We start from the raw sequence: 21,748 nt of genomic DNA on the forward strand, positions 1-21,748 counted from the left end.
TTATTTGAGCATAAGCTTTCGTGAGCTACAGCTCACTTCATCGGATGAGGTGAAAAGCATCGAAAGCTTATGCTCAAATAAATTGGTTAGTCTCTAAGGTGCCACAAGTACTCCTTTTCTTTTTGTGAAGTACCATTCAAACAATATTTTAAAGAAATTTTCTGTTCATGTGCTACAGACTTAGGTTGCTGGACCTCTTTTCCAGATCAAACTTCAATCCTCTGGAATAATTTGTCTATTCAGATCCTTTTTTCCAAAGTCATATATGGATATTTTTGGTTGGGAAAGTTGCCTGCAAAGATTTATATAACTGAGTTTTGTTTGTTTGTTCCCTAATTGACCAGATGCCATTGCTTCTATTAAAGTTAAATTTCTGTATAAAACAGCTTTTCTAGAAAGTTGAAAAACATCATGCATAACTTGAAAGAACTGGTACTAAGGAAGAGTGGGCCAGATAAAATTAGTTTTGATCTCCAAATAAGTTGGAAAAGTTTATTTACTAAATAGTTGGATAACCATTAGTATTCCATGGCTCCCTCAGTCTTTAAAACTCTCTGGTTAGTGATATGGGCTAAAATCTGGATTAAGTGCAATGGCAAGGGAAAAGGGCTTATCTCTAATTCTGTCCCAAACCCACAGGGTAGCCTTTGCTAAAAGATGTGTATAAATTTTTGGAGGCTGTGATTTATTTATTTATTTCTTATTAATCCACGGTAGCGAGCAATATTTACACTCCTGGGTTTTCTTAATTCCAGAATGTGAGGCTGCTAATGTGTTGTTATGCATTCTTTTCTGTGATAACAATATTGATTACACTTGATTGTACTACACTGGCTGCACTGGCAGTGCAGAAATGGTTGTGAATGGATGCTGTTCTCAGGTTCTCATATACATTGTAAGGAGAGTGATCACTTTAGATAAGCTATTACCAGCAGGAGAGTGGGGTGGGAGGAGGTATTGTTTCATGGTCTCTGTGTATATAATGTCTTCTGCAGTTTCCACAGTATGCATCCGATGAAGTGAGCTGTAGCTCATGAAAGCTTATGCTCAAATAAATTGGTTAGTCTCTAAGGTGCCACAAGTACTCCTTTTCTTTTTGCCAATACAGACTAACACGGCTGTTACTCTGAAACCTGTTCTCAGGTAGTTATTGTACTCCCAGAGGAGAGCGGGTTGTGATTAGACGGTGTTATGCTCTCATTTCTGTGTATGACTCTCTTTATGATTGCAAAGAAATATAAACATCACCTAATTCCAATCCCATTCTTATCTGCCAGTAGGACCAACTATCTGAGTATAATTTATATTCAAAACCATTTCTCCACTGCAGTGAAAGGGATAACATAGAACAACATCTTGCACTCCATGGAAAGAAACACAGAATGACACATTTTCAATCTGTCGCCCACTGCAATAAAAACACACGGGGCCCCACAATGGATGGTGGTTCATAAAACAGAGGATCCTTATAGAATAGAGTAAAAACATGTAGAAGAACCAGGGACTAAACAGCAGCAGAGGCAGGAAAAACACTTAACAAGAAGGAAATGATTTCGTGCACAAACACCCTCCCACAATCTATAGAAAACAAATAATGAGATGACATCTTCTTTTTTGAAATTTCCAGATCTGAAAGATAAACCTGCCATTTAGACGGAAGTTTCAAGTTCTGCAATGTAATTTTGACATAGGCATCAGAATATTGTGACAAGGGACAACAAATCTTTGCATAATTAGTTGTAAAAGTGTTCATTATGTTAAATATTTAGGCCCAACTTTGCAATGACAAAGCCCTTCCTGTGGTGTCACTAAAGAAGACCATGACCAGCTCCTGTTGTAGACCAGGCAGAGCTCCCGGTATTTACTGATGCTAACATGATGGTGAACACATTGTATCCTTGTCTATATGGACTGTAAAGTCATGGTCAGGATCTTGTTGGCTGACAGCTGTTAAAAATATGGTAAAAAGACTTAAATATTGTAAAAAGTGCCCAGGTAGACAATACCAACGGAGATTAGGACCACCCTCCTATTGCTCAGAGTATCACTTTAGATTTGTAATTAACTAGCTGTTGACTTTAATTTTCATACTATATATCCTTGATGTCTGTGCCACATGCTTCCTTCCCCTGAGCATCATAGATTTGTCCTAGGACCTACACTTTGAAATGTCCTGCTGACTAAGACTGTTTAGGAAACTATGCATTTACAAGCATCGGAACCAATATACACTGAAAACGTGTTACTGAAGACTGCACCACTGTGCTCTGGCACAGTGTAAAAAGTTAAATAAAGCTTAATACAATTGCTATATTTCAATATAAGGGAGACATCCTGAAATCCTTTACTCAGGAGGAAAGTGCCCCTCCCTACGAAAAACCCATGAAAGAGGCTTGTATGTTCCGCCAAATTGACTGGGAGTGGCCAGGAAAAACAAGGGGTTCCACCCTCACATCTTGCAGATCTCCTGAGATTCCTGCAGATCATGGGGTTTCCACAGAACATCAAGGACAATCACACATAAGCCTATGCCTCATCATTGGCTTCTATGCATCATGAATGTATAAGAGCCACATTCCCCAGGCTTCCAGCACTACCAGCTTTCCTAGAACAATCAAAGAAGAAGAGGAATGGTTCCATAATATGGAGGGAACCCACGGAAAAATTAATGCACCTCAGGTTGTATTATTTTTTGTGGACTGTCTGAAGAGCTTGAGGTTTGGGCGGGGAGAACAATGCATATTCCATCCAGTTTCATCCTTGGTCTTCATGCTGCTGCAACTGGCCTTCCTCACCTCAGTACTACTATAATATAGCCCTGACCCTGAAAAGGCCTCTTTGAAGGATCTCAGGAGGGGAGATGGTGCTACAGTGGTAGCTGAATGCCCACAAGTAGAGGGTGAACTACATGCAGAGGGCGCCATTCGTTTCTACTCCATCCTTTTCCAAATAAAACTCCCATTGAGGATGGATGGTTTAGTAGTTGATAGGGCACTGAACTTTAACTCAGGAGACAAAGGGTCAATTCCAGTGTGATCTTAGGCAAATCATTTATTCCAGTTTGTGCCTCAGTTCCTCCTCTGTAAGATGGGGAAAATGCTTCCTACTTCACAGGGGATTTATGAGGATAAATACATTAGTGATATGGCGGTAGTGTGGTGGTAAAGGCCATAAAACTATCTAGACAGAGTAAAAACTGAGTCAGGCCTTTTTCCATCCATTTTTTTCAATCAAATATAACATCTATGCTTAAGCTGTACATATCACCACAGCATGTCATGTTGCAGAATTGCTATGTAGAAGCTGAGCTCTGATTAAAGAGCTTTTCATGAACTGTTCTGAGTGCAGTGTGTCCTGGCTACATTAATCTTTTTCTCCCCTGAATTTTCCCAGTATTGGTACCACTGCTGCAGAGAGAAAGGATGCTTTTAAGCTTAAAGCACTTGACTGGGAGGATTCAGAAGATCTAGGTTCAGTTCCTGTCTCTCCCAGAGACATCTTGGGTGACACTGGGTAAGTTACTTTGTCTCTTTGTCCCTCAGCTCCCCATTTTTAAAGTGAGGGTAACAATGCTTCCTTTGTCCATCTCATCTATTTATACTGTAAGCTCTTCACGATGGGGACTGTCTCTCACTATATGTTCATACAATGGAACCCTGATCTTGGCTGGGGACCGTGTCACCATAATACTACTAATAAATACAAATAGTAATATTTGTAACCCAGTAAGAAAATAAGCAGTGTTTAACTGGCTCACCAACATAACAAGAGTGGAAGTTTAGATGGGACCTTAGGTTCTCTATCAGGGTCTTATGGCACAGTTACAACACAGTTCTCAGAAAAGCAACTCCCTGACTACATAGGCCAGGTGTACTTTGCTAACTACTACTCTTACAATTAATCAGAACTCAAAGCATTCCATCACTTGAGATACTAGCACTGTGAAGGCCATTTGAAAAAGATAACAATACAAACCTACCTAACGACATTAATAGACCTGATAAAAGCACAGGGCTGTGGTCCAGCCCTCACTGATGAGTTTTGCCATTGACTTCATTGTCAGCAGGGGCAGGACCTAGATCTGTTAGGGGTTGATTTTCCATTTCTAATACACCCACATACCAGTGGCAGCTTTGGTAATGCAAGGAATGCAAGTTTTGGCTTTAATCTTACACAATTGTTTATGATCTAGTAAATACCAAACTATTTCTTCATGTATGTAAATGAAAGGAATAATCTAACAAATATTTAGTAATTGTTACTAAGAATGCATTTAAGCAACCTCATCTGCAGTAAAGATATGTAAATATACATGTTGAGTCATACAGATTTAGAAGCAGACCTTGTTTATTTGCCCTTATCACTTTTAGCTGCAGAAAGTTTGTGTTACTTGGAAAATTATTTGTGTAAGATAAATAGGTTAGTGGGTCAACGCATAACAGATATACATGGGTATAGACACAACCATACAAAATCCCTACTTTTGGAGGTGCAAAGAAAATTCTTTTAAGGGAAAAACTGGAAGTGGTTGAATGGGGTTCTGTATCTCCGAGTTAACCTAAACTGCATTAATTAAAAATTACATGAATTAATACAGCCCCAGGGAATGCTTCTAAATGATATATTGCTGCTAGTTTGCTTGAAGAACACAGCAACTGTTCAAATGGAATTGTCGCTGCATGACAAGCATATGGCATTTTTATAGCTCTCCTAAAGGTAAATATTACTTAATATATAAAATTAAATGACGAAATCTTTATATGGTGAGATTTCTAAACAACTTAAACTAAGAAAATTATAATAAAACCAAAGAAGTTCCTCTCATTGGTATGTGATATTATCAAACATGGGTGCTCTATCTGTTGCCTCCCGTGCTCTCTCCACCCACCTGTGCTGCCTTGGATTATCCACCACCAGGGCACCAGCATACTACATCTGGCCAACAGAAATTAATGCCAACCAGCGGAGAATCTTGCCCATATCTAGAGTACATCTTCTCTATGTCATGAGCTGAGGAGTGTTTCATTATTCTCAGTGTGAATTTTGGGATACACAGACTTGCAGGAACCACAGATCTTCGCCCAACACTGTCTAGGCAAACTTTGAAAAGTAGTTATATAGGGTGGACTGCAGCAGGCATCATTCTGTGGGGAACTCTCCCAATGAAATCAGTTCACTGTGTATTATGGACCTGTGCAAATGACCAGAGAATCCATCTCCTGCTGCAAATTGTGCTCCGGAATTTGAGGGTATCTTTTTGTTTTGTGTGTCTTGCCCTTGTGTTTGTGAAGACATCCTTCCAAACTTAGGCTATGTCTACACTACAGCCTACGTCAGCATAACTTATGTCGCTTGGGGGGTGAACAAACCACCCGCTTCAGATAGGTGCCGACTTCCCCTCTGCCTTATGGAGGCTCGACCCCCGCACACCCCTGGCCCCTCCCCTTCCTGCCCCGCACCACCCTCGCCCCGTCCCAATTCCACCCCCTTCCCCCAATTCCACTCCCCTACTCCGCCTCTTTACTGCCTCCTCCCCCGAGCTCCCGGCATCCCCACTCCTCTCCTTCCCTCCCGGAAAGTCCTAAGTGGTGCCAAACAGCTGTTAGGCGGTGGGCGGGAAGTGCTGGAAGGAGGAGAAGTGGGGATGCAGTGCACTCGGGGGAAGGAGGAGGCAAGGAGGGGGTGGGGGCAGGAGGAGCTTGGCTGCCGGTGGGTGCAGAGCACCCACTAATTTTTCCCCCTGGGTGCTCCAGCCCCGCAGCACCCACAGACTCGGTGCCTATGACATAAGTTACACAGACATATGCATTTCATGGAGGTGGTTTTATTATGCCAAAGGGAGAGCTCTTCATCAGACATGCTGCAGCAGCGCAGCTGCATTGGTACAGCTGCACCACAGCAGTGCTGTACATGTAGACATGGCCTAAACGAAGGATAACCAATGCAGTGTTGTCTTCCTGAGTCTGCAGACAACCTGAAACAACAGCTCAAAAAGAGGTGCAGACATTCCTCTTCTTCTCATTCATTTGTAGACTCTGAAGACTAATGAAGGCAATTTACATCTCTTAGCAGAAACATGATTGTCCCACAGTCCCAAAAGAACTCTAATGCTGGTTTCCAAAACCCTCAGGCTCGCAGCCAATTCCAATAATTAACTTGTGCATTTACAATACAAAACAATACAGTACAAAAATCTGCATCCCTTTGAAAAGTGAAAATTTAGAGCAGAGTAAAATAAACTGCATTTACTATCAGCATAAACTATGCAAGGAGAACTTTTCTTCATTAAATTCTTCATTTTCATATTTAATTCCGTACAAATGTGCATTTTATAATTGCCCTGAAGCTGAATTTCCAGCTGACTGTGCGTCAGAGTATCACAGAAACTGCGGGGTTTGCAGCAGAATTTAGTTCCAGCATGTTGCCAAATGTGTAGAGCCCTGGGAGGGATCTTAAAAACCATGGCTCTACCTGCTCGGCCTGGATATTGAAAATTCTACAGCACCTTTGCCAAGAGTTGTGATTTTCCTCAATGGCTTTGGCCATAACTTCTCCTGCCATAATTAGTGTGCATATGCTGTAGGCTGGATGGTTGCAGCTTTCCACTCTACAGGCAGCTGCATCTCAGTGCTTTTGCATATACAAGATGCACAGTGCTTGAGAATGCCAGGAACCGGAGTATAGAAATGTAAGATATTATTTATATGTTACTTGAAATTCATTTTTTTTTGTTTGAACGTTGTTCTGTTTTTTTTCAACGTGTTTGTAATTTTAGATTTCAAAAATATTTAAATAAGTCCGATCAAATGTTGGTCTGTTTCAGGGAATTTGTCATGGTAAGTAAATTAAAGCTTTAAATGGGAAATGTTTCTGAAACCAAAAAAATGTTACTGTAGGAGTGTAGCCATCTGCAAAGTAATCTAAAAATCATGAAAAAGAAGAAAATGCACATGATGTATATTGGACTAAGAAAGAAATAGGGATTTTTGCCTGTGTCATGACAACCAACTGTTTCAAGTTTCTCTCAAGGTTTTATGCATGCCAGCCAAATGATTTGGATACACTCCAAGCAAAGGCAATGAAGATTCAAGAAGGGGAGTACTGTCAAAGGAGCAAAAAGCACACACATTGCCATTACCTTCAATAGTATTACTATTACCATAGTGTTTAGCAGCCCTAGTTATGGGTCAGGACCCCATTGTGCTAGGTGCTGTACAAATGGAACAAAAAGACAGTCTCTTCCCCTAAGAGCTTACAAGAGACGACAGTGGTATCAAAGCACCGATAAACTAACTGTTGTTAATGTTTCATGGTATTACAGCAAAGGAGGGTTTTAAGGAGGAATTTGAAGCTGAATAATGAGGTGGCTTTGTGGGTGCTTAGTGGAAGTTCCTCCTAAGTGTAAGAAGCAGCATGGGAGAAAGCACAAAGGTGCTTGTTTGAAATCTTAACAAGTGGGCAAAGGAGCCTGCGCATTATTGGCTCACTGAAAGAGGGACCAGGATTTTACCATTTGTTTAACCTCAGCCTATTGCTGAATGCCCAAAAGATGGAAAGAGACTGTCTTAAATAAGCATGTGAATGTGGAAATAAGCACCTTGTAGACTAGACAAACAGTAAATATGAAAAAAGGACATTTATATGGTTTAAGAAAAAAAGGATATAGATAATATAGATGATGAAAACAGATCTAAACCAAATGTGTAATAGCCAACAGCTATCCAGTTGATTCATAGGCCAGGAAGGTTTAAGCTTTACCAAACCATTGGGGTACTAGTGAGACTAGTAAGGTGCCTTAGTATATCCTTAGATAGCATACTGAATGTTTTGTATGTCATCTGGTGAAAAGAAAACTGACTGTAGGGGAAATTGCCATCTGTCTTTGTCAATAAAAGGCCACATTTGCTGCTTGAGCCGTAAGACTTAAGCAAGCCATTTACAGTACAGTAGAAAGAAAGTTGGGGGTTGCATCTAAAGTGTGAGAAAATATAATTTAAAAGGAATAAACAAAAATTACCATGACATATTCTATTCTATACAGATTTTTATACAGAGGGGATAAAAAATTTTAAGGCAGGTGTCCACATTAAACTTATGATTTTCATAGCTTCCTAGGGACCCCTTTCAAGCAGATTATCTCCAGTATTGGTTTTCTCATAGTTAAATGCCATTACTACTGTACACAGACAAGGACAGTGAAGATTCTCCTTCCCAAATACACCTTTAATACATCATCCTTTTTTCCCCACAACAATCATCATCCTGGATCTAGTCTACTGTAGAGTACGCATGATCAGAAACTCTTTTCTTTCTTCCTTCCTTCCTTAATATAGGCCCAGACACTGATTTAGTTCTGGTGTAAATCTCAGTGGTTCAGACACAATCCTGTTACTCTGTTAACCCAGCAGAATTACTCTCTATCTATAATTGTGGACTTGAGGTATGTCTACATTGCAATTAAAAAAGTGCAGCTGGCCCGTGCTAGCTGACTGGGGCTCACAGGGATTAGGATAAGAAGCTGTTTAATTGAGGTGTAGAGATCCAGGCTCAGGCTCTAGAGGGTCCCAGAGCTCAGGCTACAGCCTGAGCCTGAACATCTACAGAGCAATTGAATAGCCCATGAGCCCGAGTCAGCTAGCTGCAGGTTTTTAATTGCAGTGTAGACATACCCGTGGAGACCAGATTCTAGGGCCCGATCTGAAACATACTGAAGTCAATGAAAAGGTTTCGGTTAATTTCAGTGGGCTCTGGATCAGGCCCCAGACCTCAATATTTTGGAATTATGTAATTCACGATAATTTTTTTAAAGGATAAAGACTTTTTTAATTATGAGAAGTGGCTGTTCATGCACAAGAAAAATCTAGGATATATGTTTTAACAGTAATAAATCCCATTTATTTAATTGCTTGGCTAACTAATTTATTATTAGAGAGATAAGGTGGGTGAGGTAATACCTTTTTAAGGACCAACTACTATAGAGAGAAACAAGCTTTCAAGCTTACACAGAGTTCTTCTTCAGGTCTGGAAAATGTACTCAGGCCTGGTTTACACTAAAAAGTTAGGTCAACCAGGCTACATTGCTAGGATTGACAGGCGTTCAGTTTTCAACCAGAATGCCTGGTTAAAAAGGGACCCTGGCAGCTCCAGTAAGTACATCTGAAGTACAGCACTAAAAGTCCATTTGGCTACAGTGGCTGGCATGTCCCTCTGACTCCTAGGCACAGAGGCAGCCAGGGGGCCAATGGGATCTGCGGGGGCAGCACTTGCAGATGGGGGCAGTGTGCAGAGCCCCCTGGCTGCCCCTGCGCCTAGGAGCCAGAGGGACATGCTGGCTGCTTCCCTGGAGTTGCCTGAGGTAAGCGCCGCCCGGAGCCTGCACTCCAACCTCCCCTTCTGCACCTCAGTCCCCAGCCCCAACCTTGAGCCCCCTCCTGCACTCCAAACCCCTCAGCCCCATCCTAGAGCCCCCTCCTACACCCCAAACCCCTCATCCCCAGCTCCACCTCAGAGCCCACATCCCCAGCCAGAGCCCTCACCCCTTCCCGCACCCCAACCCCCTGCCCCAGCCCTGAGCCCTCTCCCACACTCCAAACCCCTCATCTGCAGCCCCACCCCAGAGCCCGCACCCCCAGCCGAGCCCTCACCCCCTCCACATCCCAACCCCCAGCCTGAGCCCCTCCCACACTCTGAACCCCTCGGCCCCACCCCCCAGCCTGGAGCCCCCTCCTGCACCCCAAATCCCTCATCCCCGGCCCCACCCCCGAGTCTGCACCCTGAGCCGGAGCCCTCACCCCCTCCCACACCCTATACATTGCTCAGGGGTGTGAAAAATCCACATCCCCAGGCAACATAGTAAAGCAAACTTAACCCAGGGTTGTAGACAGTGCTGGCTCAATGGAAGAATTTTTCCATTGACCTAGCTATCATCTCTCAGGAGGTGGATCACCTACGCTAATGCGAGAACCCCTCCCATCGGCATAGCTAGTGTCTACAGTGAGGCACTCTGGCTGCTGTGCTGCTGTAGTGGTTCAAGTATAGACAAGCCCTCAGAGCGCTGCAGCTAAATAAATGGTGGAACAGATTGTTTAGCATAAGTAGTTAACGTATTTCAAGGGACCAGTCAAGATTGTTAACACCTCTCCAGTCACAAGGGGGAAAGGAGAAATGAAAAAAAATGTTTTATTATTTACAGTTACACCTAGAGGCACCACCAAAGATCACAGCCCCCTGATGCTAGACACTCCACAAGCAAATGGTAAGAGACAGTCCTTGCCCCGCAGAATTCAAAATGGCTGGCAAAGACAGTATTATCTCCATTTGACAGATGAGGAATTGAGGCACAGAGAGATTAAGGGACTTGCCCAAGGGTACACAAGTAATCTGCATCAAAGCTAGGAAGTGACCACAGATCTCTTGAGTGCCAGTCCAGTGCCTTAACCACAAGCTCCTTCATCCTCTCTAAGGGCTCGTCTACACCACACAGCTTTTAGTGACAAGGCTGTGTCGACAAAGTCAGCATGTGTAAATGCTCTTTTTCAGTATTTTGCGGACAAAATACTTCCAGGAGAGCGCTTCTGCTGACAAAGCCGCATTCACACTGCCACTTGCGTCGGCAAAACTTTTGTATTTTGTGGGGGTTGGAGGGGGCTTTTTTAAGTACCCGTGAAAGACAAACATTTTGTCGACAACTTCGCAGTGTAGACAAGCCCTAATACTTTTTAAACGTCTTCACTTCATCACACACAAAAATAAATCCTCAATCAACTCTTAATTTACCAATCCCAGAGCCCTAGTGCATCTACATCTCTGTCACACATTTCTGACACAAAGAATTCTATTTGCTCCCCCACAACAGTTGCAGCCACAACTCCCACTAATAATAATTTAAGTTATTTGTGAATATGAAGGAGAAAATTGTGAGCCTGGGTCTGCAAAAGCCATACTCACATGGCAGCTGGATTTTTAACATATATAAAGATTACTCACCTAAGAGTTTGTAGGATCAGATGCTACATAGATAATGACAAATAATAAATCTTGCCACCAGGACATGCAGGTGCTGTACAGCAGCCTGAAAATATAATACAGTAAATAAAAAACATTAAGATTTGAAAAGAATCAAACAAATAGAGGAGAGTAACAATTATAAGAGCCAGGTTCATTGGTATTCTCCGGCTGTTTCACATTGCTCCAGTAATGCAAAAGAGAGGTAAATCTGAATTACTTAGCATGAATTATGATGAGCCAAGGACTGGTCTGCAAAACAAACAAACTAACAAAAAACTAACAAAACCAAAACAAAACAACAAAAAAATTGGAACTAAATGAACCACTTCCATTTTAATTCATTTTTTTGATATTTCAGTGCAAGTCTGTATGCGGACACTCTTTTTTTCAGATTAAGAGTCTCCTATTTCAATTTAGATGAACTCAGTGTTTTACTGACTTCAGCTAAGTAAAAAAAACTATAAACTTTGAAATATATTTTAAAGGTATAGATTATATTATATTGAGATATAGTTACAGATGTATTTCTCTACCCCAGGGGTAAGTTAAACTGATGTAAACCAAATTGAAAACAATGTAAGAATGTCTATATAGGGTTTGCAAAAAGAAAAGGAGTACTTGTGGCACCTTAGAGACTAACCAATTTATTTGAGCATAAGCTTTCGTGAGCTACAGCTCACGAAAGCTTATGCTCAAATAAATTGGTTAGTCTCTAAGGTGCCACAAGTACTCCTTTTCTTTTTGCGAATACAGACTAACACGGCTGCTACTCTGAAACCGATATAAGGTTTCACACTGGTTTAACAAAGGCCAGATCTACACTATGAAGGTATAACAGTATAACTATATCGCTCAGGGGTGTGGAAAATCACCATCCCTGAGTGACATAGTTACACCAACCCAACTCCCGGTACAGACAGCACTGTGTCGATGGCGGGGGGAGGGGTTCTTTTCTCTTGCAGAGGTGGATTAACTATGCCAATTGAAGAAGCTCTGGTACACTGGCATAGTAGTGTCTTCACTGAAGTGCTGCATCTACACCTCTGTGGCATTTTCAGCGTAGACCTGTCCTAAATCAGTTTAAAATTACACCTCTAGTTAAATCACTGCAACTCTGAATAAAGACAAGGCCAAATATGTGTTTCCCTTATAAGTAAAGTAGATAAAGTAAAACTCTCTTAGGGCAGGAACCTTGTCTTTGCTTTTTTTCGTACGCTGCTTAGTGCAATGGCTCCCCAATCCTGATTTTTGCTGCTAAAATATAAATAACACAGTTAAAACTTCACTGCTTGAGCCATATACAGTAACTGGCCTATGAAAAGGTATTTTACTAATATATATTTGTAACTGTTTATGCTTTCAGTTTGAGCAGTTGTTTGTTTTGGGGGTTGAGTTTTTTTGGGAAGGGGATTTTATTTTGGTTTGTTAGCTGTTTTTTTGTTTTGCAATATACTATCTTGAGTTACTGGAGGAGTTTGTGTTGGTTGGTCCAGAAAGACAAGACACTCTACAATGCCTATAAAAAAATCTGAATCTTGTTTAGTTCCCGTCTTTCTAACATACAGGACATACAAACAGTTTAGTCTGACTTAGCAAATGTTGTTGGATTTATCTACTTAATAAAAGTTTGTCAAATATTAGTAAAAGGCTTGGCCCAGGCTGCAATAGCTACAATAGAGATTGCACTGTATGAGCTTGAAAGAAAGCTTGAAGAAACAAACAAGAAATCACAATGCTGAGGGTTAGGACATCATGAAATGTGCATCTCTTGAAATCAGGAGCAAAATTTTGAAAGCATTTCATAAAACTTAATTTAGTATTAGAATGTGAGACTTGTATTATCCAGATTATAGTCCTGTTTCTCAGTATCAGAAAGTATATATGGTTTAAAACATTATTGAAATTGCTTTATCCTGTCAGACTGAATGTTCCCTGGGAAGGCAAGATGTTTTCTTTCTTATGCATATGCTACATTGATACTATGTAACAAGGAGGACAATAGAAGAAATGGCTTCAGGGGAGGGTGATGCACAAAGAACATTCTCTCTCAAGGTAAACTTTGATTATCTTTTTGTTTGTTTGTTGCTTTCTTTGCATTCAGGAAAGTTCTCTATGCATCTCAAAGCACAAGCAGACTTTTCAGTGTGTTCTCTGAGTTTAGATAACTATTGGAAGGGCATTCTGGGAAATGACATACAACAGAGCACACCAAGCAGCCCACATTGCTTCACAGTTTCTGTAATGCTTTCCCCCCATGTTCAGCTTCCATAGTTTTCTTGAATTTGTGTTTTCTAAGAGCTTGTCTAGGCTGGGACAAAAGGTGTCTTTGAAAAATGTCAGGTTTCAGAGTAGCAGTCATGTTAGTCTGTATCCGCAACAAGAGAAGGAGGACTAATAGCTCATCTTACCTGATCACTCTCCTTACAGTGTGTATGATAAAACCCATTGTTTCATGTTCTCTGTGTATATAAATCTCCCCCCTGTATTTTCCACTGAATGCATCCAATGAAGTGAGTTGTAGCTCACGAAAGCTTATGCTCAAATAAATTTGTTAGTCTCTAAGGTGCCACAAGTCCTCCTTTTCTTTTTGAAAAAAGTGTTAGTGAACTCTTTTAATTAACGTGTTTTAAAACCCTAGTGTTGACAGGGTAAGTTATATTTTAACACATTCATCTCAACCACATAATGTGTTAAAATACAACTTGCCCTGTCTACATGTGACAAGTTGAAACATAAAAAAAAAAAAAAAGTTAAGAAGTTTAACATCTTAATTAAATCACTAATACATTTTTTAAAAATATATCTTTTATCCTGGTCTAACCCCAAAAGTCACTGCCATTTATGTGGTCTGCTGGAATTTTGAGAGCTAATTCTGGCTTTTTGCATGTTGATTATTTATCCTTTCTCTCAGCTTCTCCATATGTCAAATGGAGATAAAAATATTAGATCCACTAACCACCCCATGAAATCACTTACCTACAGCCAGGCACTAAACTACCACAGAATATGCTCCGAGGAGAAAGTCCAGGATACACCCTTTGACACACTTAAAAACACCTTCACCAAACAAGGACACTCCACCAGAGAAATACATTGCATCATGGTACAGGCCTCCCAAATACTCCAAAAGAACTTGCTTCAATAAAGGAAAAACAACAACCCTCCAACCACACAGCCCTTGTTGTCACTTACCACTCCTAACTGGAACTCTTATGGAGTATCATTAAACAATCACAACCCATACTCCATGAAGACCACATCCTGAAAGAAATCTTTCATGAACCCCCTCTTCTGGCCTTCAAACAACCCCCCAACATCATCAAACTCATCATCAGAAGCAAAGTCCCCACAGATCAGGACACACCAACTGCAAGTGGCACCAGACTCTACTGTAACAACAAATGCAAAACCTGTAGACATATCTCCACTGTTACAATGATCATCACTCCCACAACACATCTTTCAAGATCTATGGGTCCTACACATGTCTATCACCACATGATCTACCTCATCCAGTGAACTAAATGTCCCAACGTATGGGTGAAACAAGGCAATCACTATGATCTCAAATGAACGCACACACAAAAAATGATATCACCTGTTGGTGAACATTTTTCACAGAACTATCACTCCATATCTCACTTCTCAGTCCTCATTCTTAAAGGACTCCATACCTTCAAAAGACGAGCCTTGGAGCTTAAATTCATAACTTTGCTAGACACCAGAACTCATGGATTTAATAAAGACACTGGATATATTGTTTATTATAATAATCTGTAGCAACATGGACTAACTCATTATCTGTTCCAACTTTTATTTAGCTGTGACACTCAGCTCTCATCCCCTAATGCCCCTACTCTACTTGGCTACATTGATGATATCTTCATCATCTGGATCCATGGGAAAGAAGCCCTTGAGGAATTCCACCATGATTTCAACAATTTCCATCCCACCATCAACCTCAGCCTGGACCAGTCCACACAAGAGATCCACTTCCTGGACACTACGGTGCTAATAAGCAATGGTCATATAAACACCACCCTATACCAGAAACCTGCTGACCGCTATACTTACCTACATGCCTCCAGCTTTCATCCAGATCACACCACACGATCCATCATCTACAGCCAAGCTCTACGATACAACCGCATTTGCTCCAACCCCTCAGACAGAGACAAACACCTACAAGATCTCTATCAAGCATTCTTACAACTACAATACCCACCAGCTGAAATGAAGAAACAGATTGAAAGAGCCAGAAGAGTATCCAGAAGTTACCTACTACAGCACAGGCCCAACAAAGAAAATAACAGAACGCCACTAGCCGTCACCTTCAGCCCCCAGCTAAAACCTCTCCAACGCATCATCAAGGATCTACAACCTATCCTGAAGGACGACCCAACACTCTCTCAGATCTTGGGAGACAGGCCAGTCCTTGCTTACAGACAGCTCCGCAACCTGAAGCAAATACTCACCAGCAACCACGCACCACGCAACAAAACACTAACCCAGGAACCTATCCTTGCAACAAAGCCCATTGCCAGCTGTGTTCACATATCTATTCAGGGGACACCATCATAGGGCCTAATCACATCAGCCACACTGTCAGAGGCTCGTTCACCTGCACATCTACCAATGTGATATAAGCCATCATGTGCCAGCAATGCCCCTCTGCCATGTACATTGGCCAAACTGGACAGTCTCTACGTAAAAGAATAAATGGACACAAATCAGACATCAAGAATTATAACATTCAAAAACCAGTCGGAGAACACTTCAATCTCTCTGGTCACTCAATTACAGACCTAAAAGTGGCAATTCTTCAACAAAAAAACTTCAAAAGCAGACTCCAATGAGAGACTGCTGAATTGGAATTAATTTGCAAACTGGACACCATTAACTTAGGCTTGAATAAAGACTGGGAGTGGATGTGTCATTACACAAAGTAAAACTATTTCCCCATGTTTATGCCCTCCCCCCGCCCCCAACTGTTCCTCACACATTCTTGTCAACTGCTGGAAATGGCCCACCTTGATTATCACTACAAAAGGTTTTTTTTCCCCCGCTCTCCTGCTGGTAATAGCTCACCTTACCTGATCACTCTCATTACAGTGTGTATGGTAACACCCATTGTTTCATGTTGTCTGTGTATATAAAATCTCCCCCCTGTATTTTCTGCTGCATGCATCCGATGAAGTGAGCTGTAGCTCATGAAAGCTTATGCTCAAATAAATTTGTTAGTCTCTAAGGTGCCACAAGTCCTCCTGTTCTTTTTACTGTATTACAGGTATAACTACATCCACATTAGGGGTGGGGGCGTTTGGGTTGTTTTTTTGGGGTGGGGGTTATTGTCACTTTTACTATACCAGTATACAAGCCCTGTGTGTTTGTACCACGCTTAGCTCAACTGGACCCCAATCTCAATTGTGGCCTGTAGATGCTAATGTAATATTAATTTTCAGATCCTTGGATGAAAGGCACCATATGCAGTGTGTTATTAGTGTGTAACTATTTACACCCACACTACTTAGTGTTGTCCTAACTGATCTCCCAAGCTAAAGAAAGAAAAGCTAGCTCAGTATTCATATGAGAGACCGCCAAGCAACAGAAACTGAGGCCAGGCCCACTCTACAAACTTTTGCTGGAATATCCATGTCAGTTAGGCATGATTTGAGACCAGTATAGCTGTGCCAGCAGTATAGCTTACTTCCCTTGAGATGGGGCTGGAAAAATGGATGCCAGTTCAAGCACAGTTACGCTGAGGTAAGATTCATACACAATAGGAGCGCTTCGCTGGTTTATCAGAAAAGCTTTTCTAATTTAGATTTGGCCTTGGATGTTGCAGGAAGTGATGAGGTGGTCATAGTTGAGGTGAGATGAGGTTCTCTGGCCTGCAATGTGCAGGAGGTCTATGGGAATAGATTATGGTATGTGCATAGGCGCCAGCTTCTCCTGGTGCCAGTGGGCGCTTGTGTGCCCCCCCCCGCCCCTATTGGACTCCTTCCCCAAATACCCGCCCCAGCCCTGCCTCCTCCCCTGAGTACGCCGTGTTCCCGCTCCTCCCCCCTCCCTCCCACAGCTTGTTATGCTGCAAAACAGCTGTTTCGCGGCGGCAAGCGCTGGGAGGAGAAGCAGGGACGCGGCGTGCTCTGGGGAGGAGGCAGAGGCAGAGGGAGGAAGTGAGGTGGGGCAGAGGGGTGGAGCGGGGAGGGGAGCTTGGCCATCGGTGGGTGCAGCACCCACCGATTTTTTCTCGTGGGTGCTCCAGCCCCAGAGCACCCACAGAGTCGGTGCCTATGGGTATATGTGTATTATTGGGAGTGCTGTCTTTTAGATGAAACATAAAACCTGTAAAAAGAAAAGGAGTACTTGTGGTACCTTAGAGACTCTAGTAGGTGGAGGGATAGTTCAGTGGTTTGAGCATTAGCCTGCTAAACCCAGGGTTGTGAGTTCAATCCTTGAGGGGGCCATTTAGGGATCTGGGACAAAAATTGGGGATTGATCCTGCTTTGAGCAGGGGGTTAGACTAGATGACCTCCTGAGGTCCCTTCCAATCCTGATAGTCTACGATTTCCCTGAATTTCAATCTGATATTACAGCATCCTTATTCACTTTATCTCCTAAACTGTATATCTGTGCCATTAGAGAGCCTAAATGCTCCCTGTGTATAGTTTGTATATTGATTAGTAAAGCACTTTGGGATGCTTTAGGATGAAAGGGACTGTATATGAATTGAATTTATTGCACCTTTGAAGGTGATTAGTGCGGCTCATGCTGGAAGAATACAATTTTTGATCAATAGTCTGGTGTATTTTATTTATTTTTTATTTAGTCATGTAAATTGCTAACTGCCATCAGTTTAGAAGAATCTACCCTAAAACATATGTGTGTGTTGGGGCAGAAGAGGCAATGTGTGATGGTGGACAGCCAGAAGATTAGCTGGAAGGGTTTGTTGGGAACTTGTGAGAGGTAGTGTATGTGTACTTTTGAGTTATGTGTACTTTTGGATTGTTGTACTTTGGTGTACTTATGTATACTTTTGGATTGTTGTACAACTGGTTGATCAGCATGTACCATCTGTCTGGAAGAATTTATATAAGTAATGCTGTCTTGTTTTACCATACAGCTTTAAAATACTGAAATGACTGATGCCTGGAAAACATATTGGGATCACAATACATACTCCATCATGACTCCTACAATCATTCTGTAAAATACTTTTGTGACATTACTCTGAAATTCAGATGAGCTGGCATATGGAATAAAGGTTTACCACCATGCCTGGACAAGGGAACACGTGGATTTTTACACTGATTTTGCAATTCTGGCTTACTCTTCAGGCAATATGTCATCAGGTGATATACTAATCCAAACAAATAAAAATGATCTAATTAAAATCCAACAAAAAGGGATCTATAAAAGGCTACAATTTCTTTGCAAACAGGACGAGCACCACAAGGAACCTGGCAAACTGCCCTGGCATCATATTGCTTTCGCTGCAGAGATATAAGATTTAGTGGGAGACCTCCAAGGTTCTTTTTCATGACAAACTGTCTCTCCTGTGTATCAGTCACCAGATATACACTCCCAAGAGGTTTCACTGCTCTACTGATGACAATGAACACTCCTGAGCAGCTTTCTCTTTGTCACTGTTATTCATTTGCTGTGTTAATGCTTGGGGACCTCAGCAGGTCCAGGCCCCTTTGTGCTAGATGCTGTACAAACACACAACAAAGAAACAGCCCCCTGCCTCACAGAGCTTACAGTCTGATACCAGAGACAACAGGTGGCTGCAACAAATAGATGGGGGAACAAAAAGAAACAAGCAGCGAGAATACTATACTAGTCAGCTTGATTATCAGGTCTTTTGCTCCTTGTTCTTCCTATGCTCTGGAAAGCTTGTCTCTCTCACCGTCAGAAGTTGATCCAATAAAAGATTTAATAATTTTATTAAGATGATGTTAAAATAAAAGAAAATGGTACAGAGTTTAAGCATAGAAGTTTCTGGTTATCAGGGAATAAGGTACAGGTTATCAAGGGGTGCAAAGTTTAGGAACGGGTGGCGTAAGGAATACACAATCTGCAATATCCCTGATTGGGGATAGAAGGTTAACAGGTCAAAGTACAGACATTGAGATATGGGGGTATGTTGTTTATATAATGGCTATGTTCAGGTGTGGAGTATAATGAGTGGATACGATGATGAGGCTGGATTTACCCTCATTTGGTGAGATTTAATGTTCAGTGAGTTTATGGCTCCAGTTCAAATGGTCCAATGGAAAAAGTCTCTCGGTCCCTTTCTCGTGGTTGATGCAGGGTGTCGTACAGGCTCATACTTATTACCGCCCCCACCTTGTCTCGCTAATGTCTTCAGACTAACACAGCGACAACAACACTGCAATAAACTCTCTCGCCTTCCTTTCCTGGCTTAGATGTACGAGAAAAAAAACTCCAACATCCCTCTTCCCACTTCCCTGCCATACCTCCCCCCACCCCATTCCTTCCTCCCTCCCCTCCCCTGGTATTCACGTCTTTTCCTCTCATTCATTTGTTTTCCGTGTTGGAAATACCTCGTGTCTGTCCCCTGCGTTCCCCCCTCCCCTCAGACTAGTCCAGCTGCCCTTTCACATGCTTCCTCTGGAAGCCCTGGCACGGAATCAGCCCCCTCCCCCGCTCGCTTTTCGCTGCCCCGGCTCCAAGTCAGCCACACTACTAGGATCGCAATTCGGGTTCGGTGCAAAGGCATGGAAACTCCTTCCCGATCTCAGCTGTGGAATCCCGCCCCTGCAGCCACCACTCCCATCTCCCCCCCCCCCCCCCCCCGCAGCAGCTACAGCCACAGCGCCAACTACATCTCCGTCCCCCGTCCGCCGCCCCCTCCAGGGTACGGTCCATCTGCTCTGCTCTGTCTCTCGCTCCCTCCCTCCCCCCACCCGCTTTCTCACTCCTCCTCCGCCCCCCCCCCAAACGCTCCGAATCTTCGCCGGCCGTCGCTACGGAAACCAGCCGATACCCAGTAAATGGGCACCGTGCAAAAGCAATGCAGCCGGGTAACAAAGAAGCCCTCCCTCCATGGGGTTCTGCAGAAACATCTCCAATCCTTTTGCTCTCTGTGCATATATTGGAGGAGACGCGTCTCGCCACATAGCTAGGATCCACAGCAATTTAACACAGCAACCACAAAAAGTGCAGATGGAGGGTATTTTTTCCAGTTTTCTGGTGAAGAAAATCAACAGCCTCCTCCAAAGTGCATTTCACAAACGCCTGGATGTTACTGGATTTGTCTAGATTACGTTTCTGTTTGGGACTTTCCCATTTACACAAAGGGGTTGGCTTCCTTCAACCATCAGTGCCGATAGCCTGGCCAGCGTCTTTTCCCTTAAGGGCGATAAGATATGTTTGCTGGCACGATGCACTTCTGCAACAAACTATTTACATCAGCTCTGGGGAAATATAACTTGGTGATTGAATAAGGCATCAAACCGAAGCAGTGTGTATAAAACCAAATCGTTACAGACGCTTTTCAGCTTGGTTTCGAAAAGAAAGATAATGATTAAACCAAAGAAATCGAGGCTGGTACTAAGCGTTTTCCAGGATGCGATCCGTTTTCCTTGAAATGCAGGAGGGAAGTTGTATTTGAAATGCAGCACAAGGGAGAATAAGAGCTTGATCTAAAAAACAAATGCCCCTTCGTGTGTTTTGCCCCCAAGAAACGAAATATTCCCTTGACTGATTCTCCTCTTGCTACAGATAAAGAATTGTTCATATTAGGGTTATTGAAATGCAGCGAACATACAAAGATCATCCGATTCTGCAGCACAATGCGATCTTTGGGGTCAGAGAGGTGGGCGGTTTGGACGGGTGTCTTGAAATCCTGAACCCTTGATTATTTTAATGGCTGTAACATTCTTGTTTATAAACAAATCGGGCATTTTGAGATTTGATCTTTTTTTGAAAAAGTAATTCCGTCAGTTTTCCTCATCACTGCTCTTTAAACAGAGGTTTAGGTCGCCTTTCCCAGCAGTATGATTTATCCATTTCAACTGGAAAAAAACAAAACACCATGTAGACCTAGGCTGCCAGACATGCCAAAGGCCACTCCCACCCCCCAAAAGAGATTCAGATCGCTGGTATTTCACGCAAGTCATTGCTGTTACTCAGGTACTTAGCGGCAGTATTATTTCGAGCGAATTAGTCTCAAATTACATCTTATTTGAGAGTCTGAATGTAAATATATATTTAGGGTTCACATTTGGGAAAAGCACAAATAGATCTCTGATAACGTCGCTTCATCCATTAATTTAATGCATCAAAAATCTAAGTGGTCGCCGCCTCAGAAAACAGGTTTTAAAAATACAAATCAAGGATAATCAGACAGCAGAATGTAATCAGACCCGTAGGCTAATTTCAGAATATTTTATTTCAAACCGATATTGCTAGGGGGAGGGGTTTGATTCTGCTTTTTCGGCGGCGGCCGCGGCTGCTTTTAGCATTTTCAACATCTGGCCTACAGACCTACTAATTTCAACTCGTGATCTCCTTTGGCAAAACTCGAACTCGATCTACGTGATTTAAATACCTTCCAAATTGGGGCGATAGAACAATTGCAAGCAATTAAATCAAAAACTCAAACCTCGCACACTATCTGTTGATCTTCTACAGCAGAGGGTGGAGGGGGTCGAGTGGAGTAGGGGTAAGAGGATGAAATCACAAACACACAAGTCGAACCATTGTCTCTAAT

General features: G+C 42.3%; 1 protein-coding gene across 1 annotated transcript; it reads left to right on the forward strand.

The window, feature by feature from the left end:
- The first annotated feature begins 6,232 nt into the window (after window positions 1–6,232).
- On the forward strand, window positions 6,233–16,030 carry LOC141984841 (uncharacterized). The gene is made up of 3 exons (XM_074948267.1): window positions 6,233–6,688; window positions 12,928–13,059; window positions 14,829–16,030. The coding sequence occupies exons 2-3, from the start codon at window positions 13,034–13,036 to the stop codon at window positions 15,586–15,588; spliced, it is 786 nt and encodes a 261-aa protein (XP_074804368.1). The 5' UTR covers window positions 6,233–6,688; window positions 12,928–13,033; the 3' UTR covers window positions 15,589–16,030.
- Window positions 16,031–21,748: the final 5,718 nt, after the last annotated feature.

This window comes from Natator depressus, chromosome 3 (genome assembly GCF_965152275.1).
Source record: "Natator depressus isolate rNatDep1 chromosome 3, rNatDep2.hap1, whole genome shotgun sequence".
Taxonomy (NCBI): domain Eukaryota; kingdom Metazoa; phylum Chordata; order Testudines; family Cheloniidae; genus Natator; species Natator depressus.